The sequence below is a fragment of the Plectropomus leopardus genome, chromosome 1 (genome assembly GCF_008729295.1).
Source record: "Plectropomus leopardus isolate mb chromosome 1, YSFRI_Pleo_2.0, whole genome shotgun sequence".
Classification (NCBI taxonomy): domain Eukaryota; kingdom Metazoa; phylum Chordata; class Actinopteri; order Perciformes; family Serranidae; genus Plectropomus; species Plectropomus leopardus.
In genome coordinates, this window is record NC_056463.1 from 39,600,499 (window position 1) to 39,624,685 (window position 24,187).

The window sequence follows — 24,187 nt, forward strand, 5'->3', positions numbered from 1 at the left end:
CTGACTCTGAGGAAAACCAGATTGTCTGACAAACAGTTTTAGAATCTCCTGTTTAAGTGATAAACATGTCAAATAAGCCGGACTAGTCTGCTGTAGGGCTAACATTAGTTAGCCACTTCTCCTCTGGTGACAAGATTCCAGGAAGCATGGTGATGGATGATTGAAACATTAGCAGCTTTATTTCTATTGCAGCCACTGCACTAACTGTCATTTCCAGTTGAGGGCCACGTAGGCATGTTATGGAGCCATAATGGAAAGGCGAGCCCCTTATATGTAGGAGCGGCCATGTATGAGAGATATCTGGGAGGTGATAGTTGCCATAGCATCATGTGACCCAGAAAAGAAAAAAAGTGTTTCCTTTGCAGTTTTGCCAAATATGGCATTTTCGAATTGCTTGAAATAGGAGTTTGTTTGTTTTTTTAATTGAAGTGTTTCCATTAACTGTATTTTATATTCGTAATTTCAGATTGCTCAGTTTAAAGGGGTTTATAGAACTTACCTACTGATAAGTGGATAAAAAAGCACATTTTTCTCTGCAGATCCATGTTCATATCTTACCTTGAATCCAGGTCATTTTTGGTACATTGGTCACTTGCATCCCCTTTAGCCTGGGCAACAACTCTTGGTCCTGGGGTCCATAAACTTATCAACATTGTTAGCATTTCTAAATGGGAGTATTATAGATATACAATTTTCCTTAAACAGGTGTAGAGTATAATAATGTGTTTGAAACTCCAGGCCTTCTCCCTCTCCCTTTCCTCTTTAGTTCCTGTTGTTAGAGTGCGTGTTTTCCGATACTGAGCTGCCTCCGTCATCTCCTTCTCAGATCTGCTGTTGCTGTGGACCGGCTCCCTGCTCGCTCTGCTGTGCCTTCTGTCCTCCGGTCAAATCCTCCACCAGCACACGGGTCATGTACACCCTCTTCCACATCATGAGCTGCGCCGTCTCCTGCCTCATGCTGTCCCGCACTGTCTCCGAGCTCGTCAGGGAAAATGTATGTACTGGGATTGTATCCTCCATGACACAGGTCAAAGACATCAACAGAAATGTACATAAATAGCTCACTGTAAGAACACATTTGGAGTGAACACGGAGCAGAAAGTGGTCATAGCGTACTAAATTTCAGCTACTCATACGCCTCATACATGCAGGTTGGTTTGTGATTGGCTGCAGTTTGACATACACCAGAGCAGAGAGGACAGCAGAGACAGCTGAGACACCTATGATAGTAGAGAGAAAAATGCAAATGCAGTAATTTCCATACATGAACAAAATAAATTAAAAAAAAATAAACACACAATTAAAAATCACTGGTTGATCACTGCATGCTGAAGAGCTTTACTGTGACTTTATTTCAGAGCGTGTGACACGTTTTGCCTGCGGCTTCTTCCTCTCAGTGAAATTACATGAGCATTCACAGGTGTGATAAATACACAGGTCACATGACCAATTATCAGTATCACCTCTCTTCCCTCCATCTTTTTTTTGCTTGTGTCGATAACATTTTCTAAAGTGAGCAAATATAAAAAACATGCCAATATTTATAAACTGTCAAAAACATCAAAAATTAGCAAAGATTTCATGATTTATAATCAGAATAACATTTTCTACAAAACAACAGTCAAAAATATCAAGAAGCTATAGGAATAATAAATTAGAATAACACCTTACACTATATTATCACAACATGGAAACCAACTGCTCTAAAGCAGGCTAAATTTCATGAAAAGAATAAAATACCAGTCCTACAGCTGTCCCTCTGTCTTGCGGGGTGGGAAGGGTGAGTGAGTTAATCAAATGGCTACCTCTTGGACTGTGCTGCACTCTTTCTATGCCAACAAATTTGAGAGAAGTAGCATATCTATGATTTTTTCATTTATAATGTCTAGCATTGGCCTAATCCATATTTCCATTTCTGATAAATTGAATACTATTGAACCTTTTGGTAGAAAATGTTGTTGACACAGTCTAAAATAATGAAGGGAAGGGAGGTGATACTGATAACTGGTCATATGACTCGTGTATTTATCAGACCTGTGAATACTCACGTAATTTCACTGAACGAACCTGAGTCAGCTGCAGGCGAAGCGCATCGCTCGCTCTGCATGAAGTCACAGTTAAGTTCTTCAGTGTGCAGTGGTCAACTTTATTTTTCACTTTATATGCTCCTGCTACCTACCAGCACCTGATGATCACACTGGCTGTGCCCGGGGCGTTTTGTTCAAATAAATATACAACTTTTAGAGCTGCTGTAATCTGATCTTTAGAGGTCAAAGAATGTGGAAGATGCAGCAGGAATACATGTGTCACATTACATGAGTGCAGTTGTGGACAAACACATAACTGCATTTTATTTTTAGATGAAAGCTGTAAAACCTATTAGGTCAATAATGTGACATCCTGGCGACCTGCGGTTATGATACAACAGCAATGTCCACACTTAAACAATAGAGTGCTGCTTACACATCAGTGCAATGTTATTATTCTGACATGAGCCATATTACATAATGAGCACTTTTACTTTTGATACTTTAAGTACCAAACCTTGTAATTTCTATATGTGATAATTAAACTCAAATGAACCTGACTTTTACTTGTAACTGAGCATGTTTGAAAATGTATTCCTATTAACCATCCAATAAAGGCAAAAATGCCAAAAAGTTTAGAGTTGAGACTTGTTAAGTTTACTGGCAACATGAAGTGCAAAAATATATTTTCACGTGCTGTTTCATGACATAAAAATATGTTTATGTGCATCACACATTTTAAAAATGGATCCACATATCAACTTATCCATTATTTCCCCTCAAAACGTTTGCCTTGTTTTAGTTGAAATACTTTAAATGGACCTGCAATTGTATAGCACCTTTCTAGTCTTACGACCAGTTTTCAGTTTTCAGACACACTAATGGAACAACCATAAGCAGCAATTTGGGGCTCAGTATCTTGGCCAGGGATACTTCAACATGTGAAGTGGAGAAGCTGGGGACTGAACCTCTGATCCTTTGATTAGTAGATGACCAGTGAATTCAGTAAATAAATTCAATAAATAAAACAATTTAACTGCTGTCTGAAATGGTTGATATGTTGATTTCATTTAAAGGAAGAGAAACAACGAAACATCTTTTTGTCCTCTAAGTTGGGGTTTGAAGAACTGTAGTTTTGTCAAGTTCAACACCATTTACTCGTACTATAATATTCTCATTGAGGCATTTAAATCATTTTTATGGTCATGAAATACGACCACAACATTTTAGTTTTGGCTGTAGCTGATGGGATCCAAATAAATGAAATGAAATGTTCTGAAATCCACACACACACACACACACACACACACACACACACACAGATGCAGCAGTTGGTGAAAAATGTGTGTGTGCTTTAGGTGCCTTTCTTCAACGTGGTGTGTGACCAGGCACACGGCGGAGGCCACTGTGAGATGCTGGTGGGCTACTCAGCGGTCTACAGAGTCTGCTTTGGTACTTCCTGTTTCTATCTGATGATGGCCATCTTCCTCATAGACGTCAAGTCCAGTCAGGACTTCAGAGCACTCATACACAACGGGTCAGTACCTGTTTATTGGTGTTTTAGTTAATAAACAAACAGTGAAAATTGCATACAAATGATATCAAAATCAGTATACACATACAATAAATATACAGTAGCCTATAAATATTAACCAATGCACAAAGCTGCTCGATAGTGTGATCACTGATATTTAGGGCAGCAAATAATTATTTTGATGTTCAGTTTTTTCTAGATAACCAATTAATCATTTGATCTGTAAAATTTCAGAAAAAGATGAAAAAGTTCCTCAAAGTCCATGGTGATGTCTTTAAATGTCTAGTTTTTGCAGTCCCAAGCCCAAAGATATTCAGTTTAATATGATGTAAAACAGATAAACATCAACATCTCCATATGTTAGACCCTGAAAGCAGAATTTTATGCCATTTTTGAAAAAAGAAAAACAAGAAAAGGGCACTCAGTAGACTGCACATCTCCTCCAGGCATTCAGGCAGCTGCCCAACGCTGCACTCATTCAAGACATGCGGCAGAACCCCGGAAACTTCTAAAAAAATATGCTTCTTGTCTATTTTTTACAGCGCTTCAGTGCGTTGCATTGAGCAGATTGAGTTCTCCTGCTAACAGGCGCTGTATGAGAAATTTAAATATTATGCAATTATGAGGATAATTGTGTTTTTAATAACTAAAACACAGTCAGAAATCTTCCATGTCACTAATAACTGGTGCATAAAGGTTTTAACTTTGTTTGTAGGCTACAGCTCAACAAAAGTGAAAAAAACATCAATAAACACAATTATAAAAGACCTAAGAAGACACCACTTTACATAGCTTACATACAGGGTTTTAAGGAGAAATGATGGTTAGATGTTGTGCCCGGATGGAACAAAATGTGATTGCAGCCTGACTGTGGTGAAGCTGTGCTCACTGGAATTGCCCTTCCAAACTCCTATACAGTCAGGATGTCGACAAAGATAACAAATATGGGCCAGAATTTCTAAATACATTTTTTTTTTGACATGTTCGGGAGTCACTTGCTGTCCATTCAAAATGGACCCGCAACCCACTTTTGGACCGCGCCCCACCAGTTGAGAACCACTGGCCTACATCATTCTGACAAACACAGATAAATTATTTTGTGTTGCACTGTCATACAGTCAACAACACTGTTCATTTTTGGAGATCCTGGACTTTTGGATATGCACATCAACACAGTTTAACAGTCACATCTCAAAATACAAAGCAACAAATTAAATGACTTAAGTTACAACCAGACACCATAAAAATATTACCAGGGTCTCCCAAATGTTTTGCCAAATGTTTATATTTTTTATTGATCCTGCTGACAAATAGGTAATCAGAGAGAGGCATGAAGGGCTGCAGAAATCAGCTCTTTTCAGCTTCTCTGGAAACTTAAAATGCCTAAATCTACCAGTAAAAATAAAAAAAAATCCTTGATAAACCTTTTTCACATGTTGACTTAATCTTCCCAAATGAAGCTTTGGGAATTTTCTCAGAATTTTCATTGAAGTTCTAAAGATCCTGATGTCATTTCCCTGAATCGTAACACGTAAAATGGACCTGATCCCACACCTGTCTTAAAATACACACACCTTTAAATACTTTACCTTAGTGTGTGGGGGTTGAGTTTTTCTCCTGAGCTCACCTGAGCTGGCCCACTGCTCTATTTTAAGCTCTGTGTTGTCACACTTTCCATTGCAGTCGATTAGAGCGGTGACGTGGCTCAGATTAGGATTTGACACACTGGGTTGCTGCTCCTCTCTACAGATCTACTCACAAGAGTCTTAGCGGTGCCACGGTGAAAGCTGTCAGGGTCTTTGGCAAAGGTTGCAGCTCTAAGTGGTCTGTGGGGGGTCAGTGTGTGACCCAATGCCCTGCTGACAGCTAGTATATGCTTAGACCAGACGGATCACACAGGCCGGCTGGGATCTTATTTAAAACTCAAACTGTCATTCTTTGCTCATAGAAATGCATTCCCATATATCACCGAAGAGTTATACCTGTACATAAGAAATATGCTTTTACAGTGTGTATTTGTTAGTTTATACTATTTCAAAATATAAAAACGAAAAAATAATGAAATTATATGCAACATTAAGTTCATTGTTGCCAGATATTGCTTCTGTAAAATATCCATAAGATATGTTTGTTTAATAGAGATTTAGTTATTTTGTGTTGAGTGATGTGAGCTGTTACCCTTTAATGTGGTAAATGTTTATTCTGTCGGTTGAGACAAAAATTTTAAGTATTTCTTAAATGCTTATGTGTATATATATATATATATAAAATATACATATATATATATATAATATATATATATATATATATACTGTATATTTATATATTAGCATTTAAAACAATGTTACTATTTTGTATCTTCAAATAATAAACATAATCTTCATATTAAACATGTGGCCAAAGTTTCAAATATTACGTAAATGTGTGTTAAAGTAATAAAAAACTTCACACAATTCTGAATAGTGGCTGACATCAGCTCGTAATGGATTCGTTCCAAGCTTTTAAAGCATCACTTTATTCATTGATATGAGTCAACCATATCTGCCATTTTTACTAAAAGGCAATTTCTGTGTTAAGATTCTTCATCCACTGGGATGGACAGAACCCCAGATCAGGGAAAGAAAAAATTCCTGGGAAAAGTGCTTAGAAGTCATCATAATTCTCTAACATCATTTTAAATATGTAACTATGATAATTATAAGTTTTTCCTTAGTTTCCCCCCCCCTGGACATTTTTCTGGGGCTTTTTAAAAATGAATTTTAAATCTACTAGTTTCTTGCAATTCCCAAAACATTACATGTTCACACCAATTTGCTCAGGGTTCAAAGGTTTAAATTTGTGAAAGGTGTCTGCACAAAAAAGTGATGTTTCTACAGGCTTCAAAGTGGCATCTCTACTCTTCATATTCCATTTCTGAGCCTGAAAACTGCTTTTGGATTTTTGAAATGAAAAACAAATATTTTTTTATGTTATTTTTCATTTTTGTTTCTGAAAGGAAAATTCAAAGATCAGAAAGTACACTGATCCATTACAATATTTATTTTGTGTTTGGAACATAATTGGGTTCTGAATGGGTTGAGTAATTTTAATTTGAATCCTTGGTTACCCATAGAGTCGTGGTGAATGGAAAGAACAAGCAGAGTATAAAACAAGATAATAAAGAAAAATGAGAAAAAAATACAGTTCATATACATTATAAAAACAGAATGTCTCCTGGCTGAATATGTTCTCTCCTCCATGTGTGGCCCTGCAGCTTCTGGTTCCTGAAGTTGATCACTCTGCTTGGGATGTGCACCGCTGCCTTCTTCATCCCTACAGAGTCCTTCCTGCACGGTGAGACACTGAACCAAACCTGTTTCCACTCTGAGGATCACTGTGTTGGTGATGATGGTAATGCTGGTGATGATGGTGCAGCTGGTTGTGAGTCCTGCTAGAGGGCAGCAGAGACCTGGTGTTGAGCTCTCCTCTGCTGTGAATTATTGGCTCATAAATCTCTGCAGCTTCATTTCACTTCGTTTGGGAACAATAACTGTGATGGTGATACAAGCCTGATATCAGTGCTGATTTATGATTCACAGATTGCTTTCTGTCTCTCTCTGTTCATCTCTCCCTCTCTCACTTACCGATCATAAATTTCTCTTTATGTTTTTTCTTCTTCTCTCCCTTTTTCCGGCAGCTTGGCATTATGTTGGTGTGGTGGGAGGGTTTGCCTTCATCCTCATCCAACTCATCCTCATCACAGCTTTTGCACACACCTGGAACAAGAACTGGTGAGTGGGAGGCTCATACAAATGAACATTACATCACTGTATATGTAATTTTATGTTGTGAACTTTTAAGAGAAAGGACACAATTTGTAATTTATTTGGTGTAACGGAAAAGTAATACAATGACTAGAGTAATGAATTACTGTTGGCAGTGAGTAATAAGTAACGTAATAATGTTGCTTATGAAAAGAGTAATGAGTCATTTATTACATTTTTAGAGTATCGAGTAGGGCTGCTTGATTATGGCAGTAATAATAATCATGATTATTTTGACTGATATTGAAATCACGATTATTAACATGATTACTCACTGGCTTCCAGAACATCATGCAATTACTGAACATTAAGTCTGGTGTTTATTTTTAACACTGGGTGTCCTTTAACTTTAAATACAAGTGAACTGAAAAACAATGAAAGCTTTGAAAGCTACACATCTTGCACATTACTGTAGTTTGATCACATTCACATAATAATAAAACCTAACCCAACTAATATACTTTAACAATACATAACAATTACTGTAACAATAACAGCAACATACATTTTGAATTGGGATCAATGATTGTTTCACTAACTCAGGAGAGACTCAGCAGACAGACATTTCTCCATTATCTGTTTAGAAGCAGCTGGGAGTGTCACTACAATAATACTATGTTCCTGCAGTGGAGGAGGCTGCACTTTCAGGACCACAGTTTTTTGCCACAGCGCCACCCACGGACTTGAATGATTGCAAAAGTGCAATCGATACAATATTGCATCCAATACTTTTTGTTATAGTTTTGAGGGTTTATGCCACCCAAATAATACGATGACTAATTTTTCATAGTTTAAAGTTTGATTCCACCCAACTAATACTTTGACTCATTTTTTACAGATTAAAGGTTGATTCCACAAAAATACTTTGACTTGTTGTTTATAGTTTTAAAGGTTGATTCCACCTAAATACTACTTACTTCTAAGTACTTATAGTTTATAAGACTTATTCCATCCAAATACTACTTTGTCTTGCAATTCACCTTGGTTGCCAAGACTCGCAATTTGTATAATTAACAGAGTTAGCTAATTATACTCAGGGTAAAAAAATGAATGTACAGTTGAGACCTCCATGTAAAAAGTGCCATGAGAGACAAACTGAGATTTCTTTTATGATTTGGTTTGATATAAATCAAATAGTCTAGATCTCAACCACATATTTTAAAGAAAGAAAAGAAAAACGCAAGACACAAGGATGACTCTGAGGGCAGGCCATACATATTGCACACAAAAAAACAACAAGCAAACAATGATAAAAACAATCAATGCCAAGGAACAAACATTAAAATAACCAATAAAAACAGAAGTTATTCAGTAAGTGTAGTGATTCCATCTCCAGTCCAACAGGCCTCAATGACTCTGAAAGCGAGAGAGAGAGAGAGAGAGAGAGAGAGATTCTTCCACTTCACTGGATTAGTAAAATAGACAACATAATCATTGCTAGGTTAACAAAAATATTTTATTAATTTCATATATTTATTTAAAAATGGCATGCTCTGTCCTTACCTCTGATCATAAACTGGAACAGAGAGATACACCTGTTCAGCCTTCTTCAAGGACAGACTCTGTAGCCCAGCCAGGCCATGTATGATGGCCTACCAAAAGAAAATGATTAATTTTAATTTATTAACATTTTAATAAATTCACAATTAAACCAATAGAGAACAGCAAGCCACTCTTCATTGGTCTATATACAAGTAGCACCACTGTAATGTGTCTCTGAAATCACTTCATATAGGCTAAACATGACCAAACCAAACATGATTATATGGAGTGTAGGTTTGCAAAATAAGCTACAGTACTGTATATAATACCTGTGAAAAAATGCCAAATGTCTCATCCAGAATAACACAACCATATCAAAATACCTGGACACTGTCTGGTAACATGTATTGAGGGGTAAACAGGCAGTTGGTGACAGACAGTTCAAGATTATATCAAATGTGTAAAAAGCTTAAAACAAAGTATTAAACAAGCATTTACACTGACAGGCTACCTCCGATTTAACATAGTTAACAGACACTGATCATATTGACATGCTTTTATTATTCTATGACGTTGGCTAAAATTAATTATAGTAGTAAATAGGTCAACATTTAAAATAAGACACCTAGTTGGACTTACTAAATCACGCTATGGTTACACAACACAAACGTTAAACAAATTATTACGCTCAAATCACAATTAGACCTTAAAAAAAGATGAGGACAATAGTCAAATTTGACTTTTTAATACTTGGCACAAGGACGTCTTGTGGAAATGACTTATTCAGTGTATATCCTGGCAATTTACTGTCAGTATACACAGGTAGGGTTAATTATAAGTGACCACAACCACCTGTATAATTAATCCCACCTGTTGATTGTGAAATTGATACAGTGTGGCTACAGGCTTAATAAGACAGTCTTGGCCGAAATGGCCATATGGTGATACCAAAAAATGTTAGCTAAACAAACAGGCTAATGCAGCTGCAGCAAAATGTCATAAACTTATTATACGTAGCTAACGTTACACAAACTTATTGCACACTTTGTTAAGCCGACGTTAGTTTTCATGTCCAGTTCAAGACAACGGACTTGTTTATAACATCAAACACATAAAACTTCATTCACTTTCAGTACCTACACTTATTTGTTGTCTTTTGTACTTGGTCTACTCCCTATATCTCCAAAATGGTTGTCCAATTTGATGGGTGGTGCTGTGGTGAAACACTAGGGTCCTGAAACTGTGGTCCTGAAAGTGCAGCCTCCTCTACTGCATCTATACCCTACTCCAATACAATGAGAAAAGCTGGTCCACCTTAACAGTCCACCTTAAGGCAGCCTGGTCAGTTTCCAGTAAGAAGCTAACTTTGCTTGCTAACTTTGGGGCTAACTTCTGTCACTTTAATCAGCAGCTGGCAAGCTAGACATGGGAACATGTCTCCGGTCTTTCAGAGTTATTGCATTTATTCTCTGGCAAACAGCCTCAGCTGTTGACACATCACACAGCCGCATTTCATGTCATACTCTCTGCTCCCCTCACTGCAGCCTCACTGTCACGATCACATACACGTTTGCTTTCCCTGCTCGTTCTTGTTGTTGCTCGTGCTCTCGCTCTCGCTGTACATGCTGTCTGGATACAAAATGAAACGCCGAAGTTTCAAAACAACCAGAGAGACAGCGTACTGTGGCTCTCTGTTTCCAACCCGTGCTGAAACTTCTGTTTGGACTTTAAAGCATGAGGAAAGGTCGTGCTTGATTTACAAAATATATGACAAAATGGGAGAAACATTGTTAGAGTCATCATGCTGCACATAATCATTTTATCTCGATTATCTTGTTTTGAAAATCGAGGGAAGCCAAAATCGTAATCGTAAAATCCAATTAATTGCCCAGCCCTATTATCGAGCCTAATACTATCTCCTACACACTTGACACACAACAGAAGTTACAATTCTGTGAACTCACAGCTAGATGCCACTAAATCCTAAACACCTGCCCTTTAAGTAACAGATCTGAGTACTTCTTCCACCACTGTCTGATGCCAGCGAGCCATCACTGCCCAGTGTTTGCTTCTTTATTTACTTGTTTGCCACTTTTGCCTTTTGTTTTTGTTAACTTGTTGCCATCTCCTCCTCCCTGCGTCATCCCTGTCCTCAGTTATCCAGCCAGACTCGTCCCCACACAGCCAGCTTGTCCTGGATGGTGTTTACTGTGTGCAGCTGTTGCTGTAGTGCCGTCAGTGTCTCTCACTGACCTCTGACCTCTGCTCTGACATGGCAGAGTTGTAGCTACAACAATTAAGAGGATTTATTCATTTGGGACCTTTTCCAAAGCAAACACACATAGCTAACAATCCTCTTAGCCCCTTTACTCTGCTACAGACTGTCTCTCCCTTCTGGGTTTGCAGGTCAGAAGACAACCTGCTCAAAGTCAGAGCTGTGTTCTGTGCACTTTGTTACTTCATGTGTTGATTATTAGTCAGAAAATTTACTGGACCCTTAGAGCCACAGTGCAGGAGCACCTGGAATTTGTTGAAGAAAATATTTAAAAGTTGTTTTTTTATAGCTGTTAAATGCCTGCTGGATATTTAAAAATTCTAAATTCCATTAGAATTTGGTCTCCTTTCTACAAACATTGGAATGGGTTGGAAAAATATATATTTATAACTGCTTAAAAAATTCAACACATCGTAGATTTAGAGTGGTCATTTTTTCAGATTTCAGTCTTATTTGATTTGGCGACAGTTGCATTTACTGCTGGTAACAGCAAATGTGGTTTAACACTACATGTCACAAAGTTCCAAGTACGGGCAGCAAAATACACTTACGTTGTTAAATATGGAAGTCAGGCAATGATTGTGATTTTCCATCATTCTGTGAGCAACCATGATCTGAATTGAAGCTGCACGTTGCATGTTTCTGCAGACAGCAGTGCACAGTGAAGTGTGTGGCTGCTGCTGTCTGCTCCCTGCAAAATTTCAAACTGATCCTCTCCCAGAAAATTATGAAAATGATTTCACAGATATGATTTAGCTTTTCATGTGAAGCTACAGCAGCTGGAAATGTCGCTTTGCATTAGCAGTAACTTCATACAGCGCTGTCACTTTTCACAGCCTTTACTTCATCTACTAATTACTCATCTTGTGGATGAAACATTTACTTGCACATTGGTTTAGGTTTAATGGTGTGCATGTCCCAGGAAACACTTCTTTTTTTTTTTTTTTTACATTACTCACACATCCATAAGCTGTATTGCACTATTTATTACAGCTGCCCTATTTATTATATTCACACTATTCATCCCATTTGCACAATAATCATTCATTGCATAATAGAAGCAATCACTGACGTTCCTATAAAAGTTGGAGGTATTGCTCTAGATTTTTTGTTTTAACTGTAATTTTGTTATTTTTCTATTGTACTTATCTACTTTTGATAATTTTTATGTAATTTTGTTTCTGTACTTGCATGTTAACACCTGGGGTCTGAGAGAAACAGCATTTCAATCCTGTCTATGTCTTGTACATATGGCAGAACTGACAATAAAATTGACTTAGATATATTTTTGGCAAATGTTGCCCCGATACCTACTTCATAAAACTTTGTATAGAAATAATGCCATACTTTGATGAATGGGCCATAGGCTTAATAGTTTTAACTAACTTGTGGACAACATGCATTTATTTTCTGAAAATGTTTGAGATTATTCCTTTAAAATGCAAGCAGGCTGCATGCATTTTCATTTTGGAATGGAGCCCTGTCGATGCAAACGTGTGATTTTTTTCATTCACATCTGAGTAATTCTTGATAAAACAGGAAAAATACTCAGAAAGTATTTCATAAAATCCTGGATTCGCACCATAAATAAATCACCTGTGACCTAGATAGGTATATGGCAACATTTAGTCAAACCTCCAAACAGGTTTTTCTAATATCAAATAGTCCCAACAACATGACCATCTAGTGTGTGTTTCTGAGTGACACATCCAGATGGATGCGTAGTATGAACCCTCTTTCTGTCCTCTCAGGTTGACCGGAGCAGCAGAGAACAAGCGCTGGTATCTGGCGGTGATGTGCGCCACACTCTTCTTCTACACTATTGCCACCATGGCCTTCACCTTCATGTACAAGTACTACACACATCCCATCGCCTGCCACTTCAACAAGGTCCTGTTGTGGATCAACCTGGGACTGTGCGGCCTCATGTCCTTCATTGCCGTCACGCCGTGCGTGAAGCAGAGTGAGTTGTTGAAACACACTCGTGTCTGTCATCGATTGTCAGTGGTCACACTTTGTCCATGTGCAGCTATGCTAACACCTCCCAGTTCAAACCACTACTGCTGAGGATGATAATTACATGTAAGCTAATATCATCTGTTCGTCCCTTTGAGACTGCAAGCCAGCTTTGTCTGCACATGTCTGTCTTTTATCATTGAAACAGCTGCTTACAGAAGGGGAACTAACTATTTACATTCATGCAATTACTTTATAGTTTTGAGGTACTTGAGGATATTTATTTTACTCTATACTTTTGCTCCATTTCATCCTAGAGGGAAATATTGTGTTTTTTACTGCACAGCATTTTTCGACAAAAAAAAGTTACTTACATAAAAAAATTATATACATATGTGTGTATTATATAGATCCCTTTGTAGCCAATGTACAAAACATCAAAAACATGCACACACATTTTGGCAGTGGAAGTAGCGTTGTTTGGCAGCCGTCTAGACTGATACAGACAAGGAAACAAGCTTTAAACATTATATAGAATCTGTTACCAGCATCAAAATGTTGTTGCATGTACGGTAGTCAGAATCGATATTCCACTGGCTGACTCAGGTTCTACAGGATTCCAATAGGATCACAAGCATTTCAGAGCAGCTGGTGACATCTGTGACTGCAAGCTATTGTTATGCTTACGTCTGCATAACTAATGTTTGCATCGCAACTAATGTTGTATCACAGAGCTCTGAACTAACTTTGCTACAAGCCCACAGCACAAAATAATAGGCTACTTCTACATTTCAGTCCCGCAACAGAGTTCAACATGACCACTGGTCTTGAGGTTTGTCAGAAGCAAAGAGCTGTCACAGAATTCCTTGTTGCAGAGGGAGAAAGCCCTGTAACATCCACAAAAGACTGGAAAATGTGTACAAGGATGATGCCATTGACTAAAGCAATGTGAAAAGATGGGTAAAAAGTGTGAGAGGCATTGAAGAGGAGGGCAAAGCAGCATTGCCGACATGCCATCCACAGCTGTCAGTCCTGCCAACATGACTCAAACTGATGCTCTGTTCTAAGCTGATAGGCACATCAACATCAAGAGTTAGCCCTAGCACTTGGTGTAAGCAGAGGCAGTGCTCATGATGTTGTGGAATCACTTGGTTATTGGTAGGTGTGTGCCGGCTGGGTGCCCACACAGCTGACGGAGGACCACAAGACTGCCAGGGTTGACTCCTGCACTCAGCTCCTTTAACACAACCAGAATGACCCCCCTTTTCAGAGAATCATGGGTTTTCTTTGTCTGCAACAAGAAATTCTACGACAGCTCTTTGCTTCTGACAACCATCAAGAACAGTGTCCATGTTGAACTTTGCTGCGGGACTGAAATTCCTGAAAATATACTATTTAATATTAATCTAAAGCAGACACATACAAAAATGTTAGTAACAAATCTTAACAAGTTTGGAAAAAAGTCTGCTTGCAATTGAGTAGAGGGCATCACTTTTAGAAGGTCCCTCTTAACATCATGCTTGAGAGTGAAACAACAGCTGCCTTCGACTTAGCACACAGAAGAACAAGTTTTTCTATCCTTCACATTATCAGTAGCTTTACTTTTGCATTGATACACTCTACAAATACATTCTACAAATTAGTACTAATACTCAATACTTTGACTTAAATCAACAGATTGAAATGTTATTTTTATGACTGTGGCTTCTGTTTTTCAGAAGGTAAACGGTTTGAGTAAATTCTCACCACCACCACCTGCTTGTGAAGTATAGGCATGTAAAAATGAAAGTAAAGTATGACACAGTGCAGTATGTATTGTGACCCTGACTCTCTCCCTGTCTCTCTGTGTGTGCAGAGCAGCCTCGCTCGGGGCTCCTCCAGGCCTCCATCATCAGCTGTTATGTCATGTACCTCACTTTCTCTGCATTGTCCAGCCGCCCACCAGAGAAAGGTACGCTAACACACCGGACACAGAGCAGAGGCACAGTGACAGATCTCTGCAGCTCCGATGAAACGTTCAACACGAGGTCTCACTGACACACAAACCTCTAACATGAACTAAACTTTAAGGAGATTTCAAGGTTATTTTCTATATGTCAGTTAAACGACAAACTTGGGACAGAAAATGAAAGGAGGAAGTTGTCATGCATGCAGTCCACTTCACTTGCAATCCTGTTTGTGCTGAAATCTTGACATTAACAGAGAAAAATACCCATCTCTACAGTTCCCCTCAGCACATTAGATCATTTTTGCATCTTTCAGCTCATTGTTTTGGTTTTCTAGGCCACAACTTTACTGTTTGGATCACTCTCATCATTTTTTTTAGCTTTGTTTCTTGACTCAGCAGGCAGTGGGAAAGTTCTGCTATAACCATATTACCTGCCGACTTGATAATAGCCACTTCTACACTGTCTGCTCAAGGCCAGATTATCACACTATAATACTGCCTCGCCACTCTGTATATAAGATACGATCATAGAAATGGGGGACAGTAGACGGGTTTCCATTAACCCTCAAATTGTCTAATTTGAAATTGTGATTACAAAATACACCTAATGGAAACATGTCAATTTAGAAAAAAAATCCTGTTTTTCATAAAAAAATCTTTTTGCTCGCATGAGGTGGCATTTTAGGTGATTTGAAAAAGCCATATTTCGCAAATCTGCAATGGAAACACTTTTTTCGCTTTTATGGATCATGATGTGCAACACCAGGTGGTGATAATGTGACTTTATGGATGCCAACTGCCATTAAAACCAAAGAAGAAGAAAAAGTATTACAGAGTCACATGACATTTTACAAAACATGGTGGGACCGAGATCTTCTGCACTCTCAGACAAAACAAAGAAAGTATGACAATATTAGATTGACTTCATTGAGTGACTGCAATAGAAACGAACCTGCCAATGTTTTGGACATCCATCGCCATAGTTATTGTTATGTTATTGTGAGAGGAAAGTCACATAACATCACAAGAAAAGTCGCATAGCAACATTCAGTGGAAACAGTCATCCCGCAATTGTGTTTGAAATTTTGAAAATATTGCTTAAGTTTTGTGCAAATCTGTAATGGAAACCCATCTAGTGTGATCTTGCCTCTGAGCTGGGGCTCAAGAGGTCTGTGTGAAACCTAAAGCCTGACAGACTTGACCATGGGTGGGGCAGGTGTGATGTTTTGGTTACGTATTACGTTGGCAACCACACTGCTGGAGATTTTAAAAAGCAGATGTTAGATGTTAATAGTTGTAGTAAATGCCCACATACTAAGTAAACAATGAGACTCAGGAGCTCCTTACTCTCTGTGCAGAGGACGAGATGAGCCTCCATATAAATGAAATAAATAGAAGATAAATGATTATTGACATGTTATGCCTTTGTTGAGAAAGCACTGCCAACGCATATATTATATAATACATTGGAGGCAGACACTGTTGTGTTACACATCACGCCTGTCATAGCCAAGAATTAATGGCCATGCTTCGTACTGATGTTTTCTGAAGATTTATTTCCTTCTCCTTCTTGATCACCATCAAATGCCATTAAAACTACAACAAAGACAGTGTTTATCAGTCAGCAGTCCATTAATCACGACAAAATGTGCTGAAATCAAACAAAATGACCAAAAATGCACCACCAGTGTCCATGTAAGGCACATTAACAACACAATACATAAATACTTGTGGAGTACTGTCATTTGTTGTATGTTTGCCATCTGCAGCCATGTTACTCTTACTCACAATACTGCTATGACCTATGACCTCACCAAACGATATCATATTTCCCACAATGTCAAATACACTGGGGTGATGTTACTCTCTGCATTAAGTAAAGACTTTACATTAAAGGCAATACATTTTCAACCAACATTTTAAAAGTAACTTTCAGACACATTTTAATCATACTTAAACTCCTTTTTTATTACATTTTAAATGACTTTTTACCAACTTTAAAACTGAAACATATAAAATAAACACATCAAAAAAACTATCTCTGACAGTTCCCCGTCATACTTCTTTTGACTGTGGAATGGTGGGATGCAGTGTATAATCACACACTGGAGGGGAATGATGCCGCCATAGCTAGGGTCTGTAAAAATACAAAGGAGACATTTAGAATTAATTTCGTTGCGTCTCTGTGGTGCCATCTATAGGAACACACAAAACAACATTATACTAAATAGACTGCTAAAGCCTCATTTTAGAGCTGGCTGAAACATTTGCATTTTTGCACACAACAAAGACTGTGAATGTTGTTCCCACCTCTTACCATGGCAAATATGGAGTGGAGGAATGATAACAGCAAACAGTTACTTTAAATGTAGACATGTGGAAACTGTAATAGACTTGAACTAATCTGAGCCTCCCCACCACAGCTTAAAGGCCTCTCACAGTAAAATGTTTTAAAATGTGTTTGTCTGGACTTCATCATCCTGTCCTTGTTAGACTCAGTACTAATTAGGACAGCATGATTAGGTACACACACACACACACACACACACACTCAGTCCTATTTTAAAATCCTCTATAATTTGCTTTACTTTCCTCATAATGACTCACCTGTTGACTCCAGGTAAGACAAAGAGCCCTCACATGACTGAGACATTAGTACAGAGGCTTGTCAGAGGCCCCCGTCTTATTCAGGGTTTACTGTACGTCTTAATGGCAAGCATGCAAATATAAACGTACACACACACCCGTGCACACGCAGATAATCTGGGATGAGATGTGCTCTGACATGCAGCCTGCTGGCCTGGTGGCCTGTGGTGAGGGCACACTGGAGGATATTTGTTTCACATTCCTCATGGATCCATTGACAACATAATAACACAGGAGTACAGCCAGGCAGCGTCATTTCATATGTTCTCACACAGCCCAGCCTGGGGAAGAGATAACGTGCGATCTGCCGGCAAAGAGTCTGTTTTATACAGCTGGAAAGGTCTGACAGATCGAGAGCTTAGACAAAAAACACACAGAAACAGAGTGTGCTGCATATATTAGGAGTGTTCTTTTTTTATAGTTAAACTGATATTTCCACTTGCCTTATTGGCAACAAATGTTTACCGAAGTGTAAAGCATCAACAGTAATCAATCCATCAGGTGCTGGTGTAAGTCCTTCAGATATTAAAAGGAAGTGCTATTATCTCAATCCAATCACCAGAGTAAATGTTGGCATTTTACGCTTCTATAAACCAGAGATGTTATTATGTAGAGAATACTGTATGTTGAAGCATTTCTTTATATTTCATTAATGCTGTGGTTAACGTGTGGTTATGTTTAGTCACAAAAACGGCTTGGTTAGAAAAAGGGTTTCTACTTAATGTTTTTACTTAAAGTATTTAATTTGTCACCACAGCCAACACTGAACAGGCCACAAAGACTTGCTAAAACATACCCAGTTTTGTTTGTTTGTGTCCAACAGTGGTCAGCAGTGGTGTGCAGCTTGGCAGCCATCTCTCTTGGGCTTCACACCATCCCTTCACCTCACGATAACAAAATGAGCTCATATACATGTATTAGGGCCTTGTCACTTTAGAAAGGTTAAAACAATATGTTTGAAATATACAAATATAATGTATCATGCTTTGCAGAAACATACAATGCCAACATTTTCCATGTTTTGCATAAACATTTTCCATGTTTTGCATAAACATACAATGCCAACATTTTCTTCTGGCAGCTGTGCTGACTAAGCCTGGTGAGACCATCCTGATGACGTGAGCTCAGCATTCTGTTTCTCTGTATCAGTCTGGACTAGAGGTGCAAATTTCTAGCACTTTCCTTAATTTTATATTGGTAAATTTGACAAATTTGATTAATTGTTATTTGAGAAAAAAAAAACATAAAAAGGTATTCTTATTGTGCTTATTTCAAAGAATACCGAATACATTTTTTCCTCAATCACAGCAACATGCTTCTTATACTTTGACATAGCCTATCGATTAACCAATTAAATTATAAATGTTCGATTCACTTCTTAACGACCGATTGATGTATCTGTGATTGATTGTCATCATTCCTAATCTGGACTCTCTGCCACACCAAACATTGTCAGTGGGCGGGAGTACTTGCCTTGACAAACTCCTTCAGCCTGATCCTGAAGTATAATTTATATATACCATTTGTATGTGTCGTGTACCTCATTAGTAACAACCCCCGTGACATTTGATACACTGGTGCTGCTAACATATTTCAGAATTTCTCATTCAGCCACCAGCTGCCTCTGGACTGCTGAAGACCAGCTGGCAGCTTCCTTATTGTCTGTCTGAAGTATTGCAAACACTGATCTGCATGGCAGCTTTGAGGTGTCTTGTATCTGGTCCTCCATCACCACAATCCCTGGTGAAACAATAAAGAACATTAGATTTGTACTGGGGGATCATACAACATGTTCTCATCCCAACTCGTCACATATTGCCGGCATGTTTCGCAGCTACATATGCTGCTCTAGGTATCTGTCTGCAGCTGTTCTTTACATTCCAGGATGCGATTACAGTGATGTCAACACAAGCACATGGTGGGATGACACTGCACATGGTTATGTTTAGGCAACAACAGCACATGGCAATGCTGGGATGCCTAGATGGGTAGGATTAGGCAAAAGGACACATGGTAAAGTTTAGAAACATCACAGAAAGAAAAAGAAAGAAAGAAAAACATCATAGTTAGACAGGAAGCGAATACCAGCCTCCTGCATGACAGTCTGAGGTTTGCTGGACCCATCCACTACCCCTGCTGCCTGCGCTGTATGTGCTCTCGTGCTTCTTATACTACATTGTTACCAGCAATGTGATGTCACAGGGTCGCAGTTGGAGAAACACTACTGTGCATATTCAGTTGGCCACATACTGCCAAAGTAAACTCAGGAGCATGAAAACTGTTTTGTATATGTGCCAGGCGAACAACTCCATAGGAATGAATTGGTCCAATGTGTAGGTATTATCAAAATCCATGAACACCACACAAAATGCTAACAGCTAACTGTGCCAGCAACAACTTGAAGCTGCCCATTTAGCTGTATTCCATCAGAAATGTGTGTGTTACAAACATACCAACCAAAGCGATGTACATGGAACATGTGCATTCTGCCTCAAGAGTGGTTTGCAACTACTCTAATTGCGACTAATTGTTTTGTGCAGAAAGTGACTTAAGCCTGCAACAAACTTATTGACCAATAGATAAGATAGATTTCATTCTGGTCTACCCTCCTTCATGTAACTATTTAAGCTGGAATCCACTGCTGTGTATCTGAGCTAACTAACAGAGGAGAGGAACTTCTAAACTTCTCCAAGCCTCCTTACCTGTAGTGCTCTGTAGTCAATCACATCAGTTTTTACCCGTGTGTTCCTTTAATGTCCCTCTCTGAAACTGTTAAATGTTGAATGTTTTTTTAACATGCTGGTATCCACGGAGGTGTACTGTATATGTGTGAGTGTACAGTACCAGTGTGCACAGTGGGTGTGTGTTTGAGTCCCGGGGCAGTGCAGGACATTGTAGCAACTTGTTGAGAAAATATGCACTCTGAGTCTGTTATAAAAACACCTTTTCACCACCACAGACTGTGAACCTCACACACGCACATACACACACACACACACACACACTCACAAACACACAACTAAACACACTCTGCTGCTCTGTAATATTTATTTTCCACCTACTGCTGCAGAGTTTCAGAGGTTCTTCACCTGTTGGTCTGTGTGTGTTTGTGTGTGTGTGTGTGTGTGTGTGTGTGTGTGTGTGTGTGTGTGTGTTTGTGTAGCCATCCTCGTTACCGTCTTGTTAGGTCCTTGTTTGCCTAGTCTGTCCCCGGAAGGCTTATTCTGCTTTATGACCTCATCATGACACACACAGGTGCCCCCACCCCCCCCCACACACACACAACACACAAATGCAAAACTTCCCTTAGGAATCCACAGCCAGCTGAAACAACCCATTGGAAGTTTGGCTGAATTTCTTTGTGTGTGTGAGTGTGTGTTTTGGAGTTGCATGCACATGTGTGAGCATACATCACATACTTGTGAGTGCTCTGTATTCACCACAAAAAGTGTCCAGAGGGTGAGTCTGTACGGTGAAAGTGCAGCTGAGACCAGCCTTTTACGAGAAAGAAAGGAATGTGCCAGAAAATGAAACAAAGGAGAAAGAAGGTGGAGATGAGGAAAGTGACACTGGACTTGCATGTGGCATCTTCTCTCTGTGCCGCTGCTGACAATTAAAGCGCAAAGCAGAAAATATTTAAAAAATAATAAGAAGAATTAGAGGAGTCTTTTAGATTGCGGAACATAAATGTTGTATATGGGGGCCTAAGAGTTAGAGGTTTAGATACTGACCATGACATCCAGCTGCGGATCCTATTTCACATCTTTACTATTTTATTCACAACTCTACTACTCGTGTGTGTCTGGTGTCTGATTATGCTTTTGGTGTTTGTGGTTTCTGTGAATATATAAGTTCAAACACTGTGCATTATAGAGCAATCGGCTCCTTTTAGGGAGTTCATAAATTTACTTCAGTTTTGGCCAATAGAATCTCTTAAGATCAGACGTAAGTGTTGATTACTTCAGCTTTGGAACAGACTTGTGAAGATGTCTGATCAGAGACTCACTACAAAAATATTTAACTGGGACATCTCACATTGTCATCCCTGGGCTAAAGAGTTGAAATCTTTATTTTATTTGAATGACTCTTAAATTTACAGAGCAGATTACTCTGTGATATTCAGGAGTTAAAGAAGAACAAGATGTTTCATATGTATAAAGAAAAAAGGTCTGTCGATATATGATACAAGCCAAAATTAAGAACTTATTGTTTTATAAAGGATTGTTATAATGTAGAATCCTATGTGAGTATAATTTAAGCAAAGGACAAATATTGCTGTGTGCACAGTTGCACCCAGAAATGTTACCATTAGTTCTGGAGACCGGCAGGTTTAATGCCACTCCAGAAGAGGACAGATCCTGTTTGCTGTGCGATGTGGAAGATATTGAGAATGAGGTTTATTTTTTTTGTTTTGTTGCCCTGTGTTTGATGACTTAAGAAATTTACTTTTCACTAAAATGTCATCAATTTATGTCGATTTCTTTTGGTTGGATGATTATGAAAAACTTGAGCTGTGCTTCAGGAAGGGAACCTTTATTGTTGCAAATTTTCTTATTCAAGCTTGGGAAAGACGACAGAATATTTTGTTTAAGACTGAGCTGTGAGAAATAAAAGAGTCTTAAATCTCTGTGATGAAATGAAATATGATGAATCGAATTATGATTAATTGTTTGGACTGCTGCAATGGAGTTTTTGGGGTTTTTTTTGTTTTCTTTTGGTGTCTTATAAACCCATGAGGGTTAGGCACCTTGTGTGCATTACACGTAAATAAAGAATCAATCAATCACTATCAAATGATGAGGGTGCAAACTGACCCTCCAACCCCTCGAAAAGAAACAGAAACAATACCATTAATTATATATTCACAATTTAAGGTTTAAAAATAGGGAACATTTTCATAAAATTTGATAATACTTACGTATTTAAAATCATGTCATGGAAATATGTACACATGTTTGTATAATGGCACTTTTTTCAAGTCATCCATTTTTATTTCATTCTTGTTTTTGCTGTTTCTTGTCAGTGGTTTATCAGGGCATGAACATGACCGTCTGTTACCCCAGTGTGGGACAAGATGGCATCCAGAAAGAAGGTAACGCTGTGGCCATAATAGGAGCTGCCATCATGTACTGCTGCGTCCTCTTTGCATGGTGAGCACACTCTTTATCTAACAACATGGTGTGTATGGAAAGGGAATACTGTACTGAATAAAATGTCATTACAACATAACAAAAGCCCACTAGATCACACCAACAACACTTAATAGTTGTATGCCTACATCTCTACCAGAAGGAATTCTTTATGTGTTTGAATCTCATTCCTCCTCAGTAATGAAGCTTCCTACCTGGCAGAGGTGTTTGGACCATTTTGGATGATCAAAGTTTACCGCTACGAGTTCCAGAAAGCCACCTGCTGCTTCTGCTGCCCCGAGGAAGAGGAAGGTCTGGACTGATCACTACACTAACAGATGCTTTATTTTGTGTTTTCACATTCCCTAATATTAAGATGAATGAATGAATTATTTTTTATTACATGCATCATGCAAAACTTATTTTTTCAATCAGTAAGCGAAAAAATGACTAGGCTGAAGTCTAAATCAACCAAAGAATAAAACAGAATAACAGCAACACCAAAGACAAAAATAAATGAATTAAAAACAAAACCAGTTATACTGTCACTGTAATGCTCTCTTATTTCACACTATAATCAATCCTGAATTATCTGATATTTTAATCATTTTACATTTAAGACTTTTTAAAAACTCAACAAAGAGCAACACAATTTCAACTTGTCACTTAGTCCATTTCATAATTTGACTCCCAGCACTAAAAAACATTATATTTTACATTAATTCTCACTTTACATGTTGAATATGTTCTGCATTTTGTCGGTATTTGGTTGCACAATGCATGAGGCTTAGATTCTGCGCAATTTAAATTATTTTTTATTCCCATTGTTGTAAGATACAAGTTTAGACTTCACATTAACTTGCTTGGTTTGTAAAAACTGTTGCAGAATCTGATTTGTTTGCAGTTCAAGCAAACAAGAACAGAAGCAACATCAAAAGAAATCAGAAAAGTTTGGACAATAACACGTGCCTGAGATAGAAGATTTGCAAAGTGTCTCAAGGTTACTGTTTGCATTAATGAGGCCCAGAAAATTTAAAATTTGGGCAAAATTTTAGCCACAAGAATACTGCTAGCTAGCAAAGACAAATGTAAACAATTCACAATTTTAAATATCAAAAAACAAAATCAGCTTTGCATGTGTTTTATAAGGAGTGAAATACATTTCTGAAAGCAGAGATACACGAAGGATATGTGCAATGCTATTAGTGAAAAACACTTAAAGTAAATTGAACTTGCCGATTAGTGGACAACCAGTGTCCACTGGTTGTCCACTAATCAGAGTGATATCCTTGGGTAAGATACTAAACTCAGCGAAAAACTTTTCATCACAGAGATTTCTTTGAGCCAGTGATCATTATTTTCAAGAGTTTGGGTTTAGCACATTTAT

At 38.3% G+C, this 24,187-nt stretch overlaps 1 protein-coding gene across 1 annotated transcript in view; it reads left to right on the forward strand.

The window, feature by feature from the left end:
- serinc4 (serine incorporator 4) overlaps positions 1–24,187 on the forward strand; it is a 36,207-nt gene that overhangs the window by 8,904 nt on the left and 3,116 nt on the right. Inside the window, exons 2-9 of the mRNA XM_042485112.1 lie at positions 827–994; positions 3,386–3,564; positions 6,815–6,894; positions 7,238–7,331; positions 12,873–13,084; positions 14,933–15,028; positions 22,695–22,821; positions 23,000–23,112. Of these exons, the coding sequence (XP_042341046.1) occupies positions 827–994; positions 3,386–3,564; positions 6,815–6,894; positions 7,238–7,331; positions 12,873–13,084; positions 14,933–15,028; positions 22,695–22,821; positions 23,000–23,112 (1,069 nt within the window). The remainder of the gene's footprint in view (positions 1–826; positions 995–3,385; positions 3,565–6,814; positions 6,895–7,237; positions 7,332–12,872; positions 13,085–14,932; positions 15,029–22,694; positions 22,822–22,999; positions 23,113–24,187) is intronic.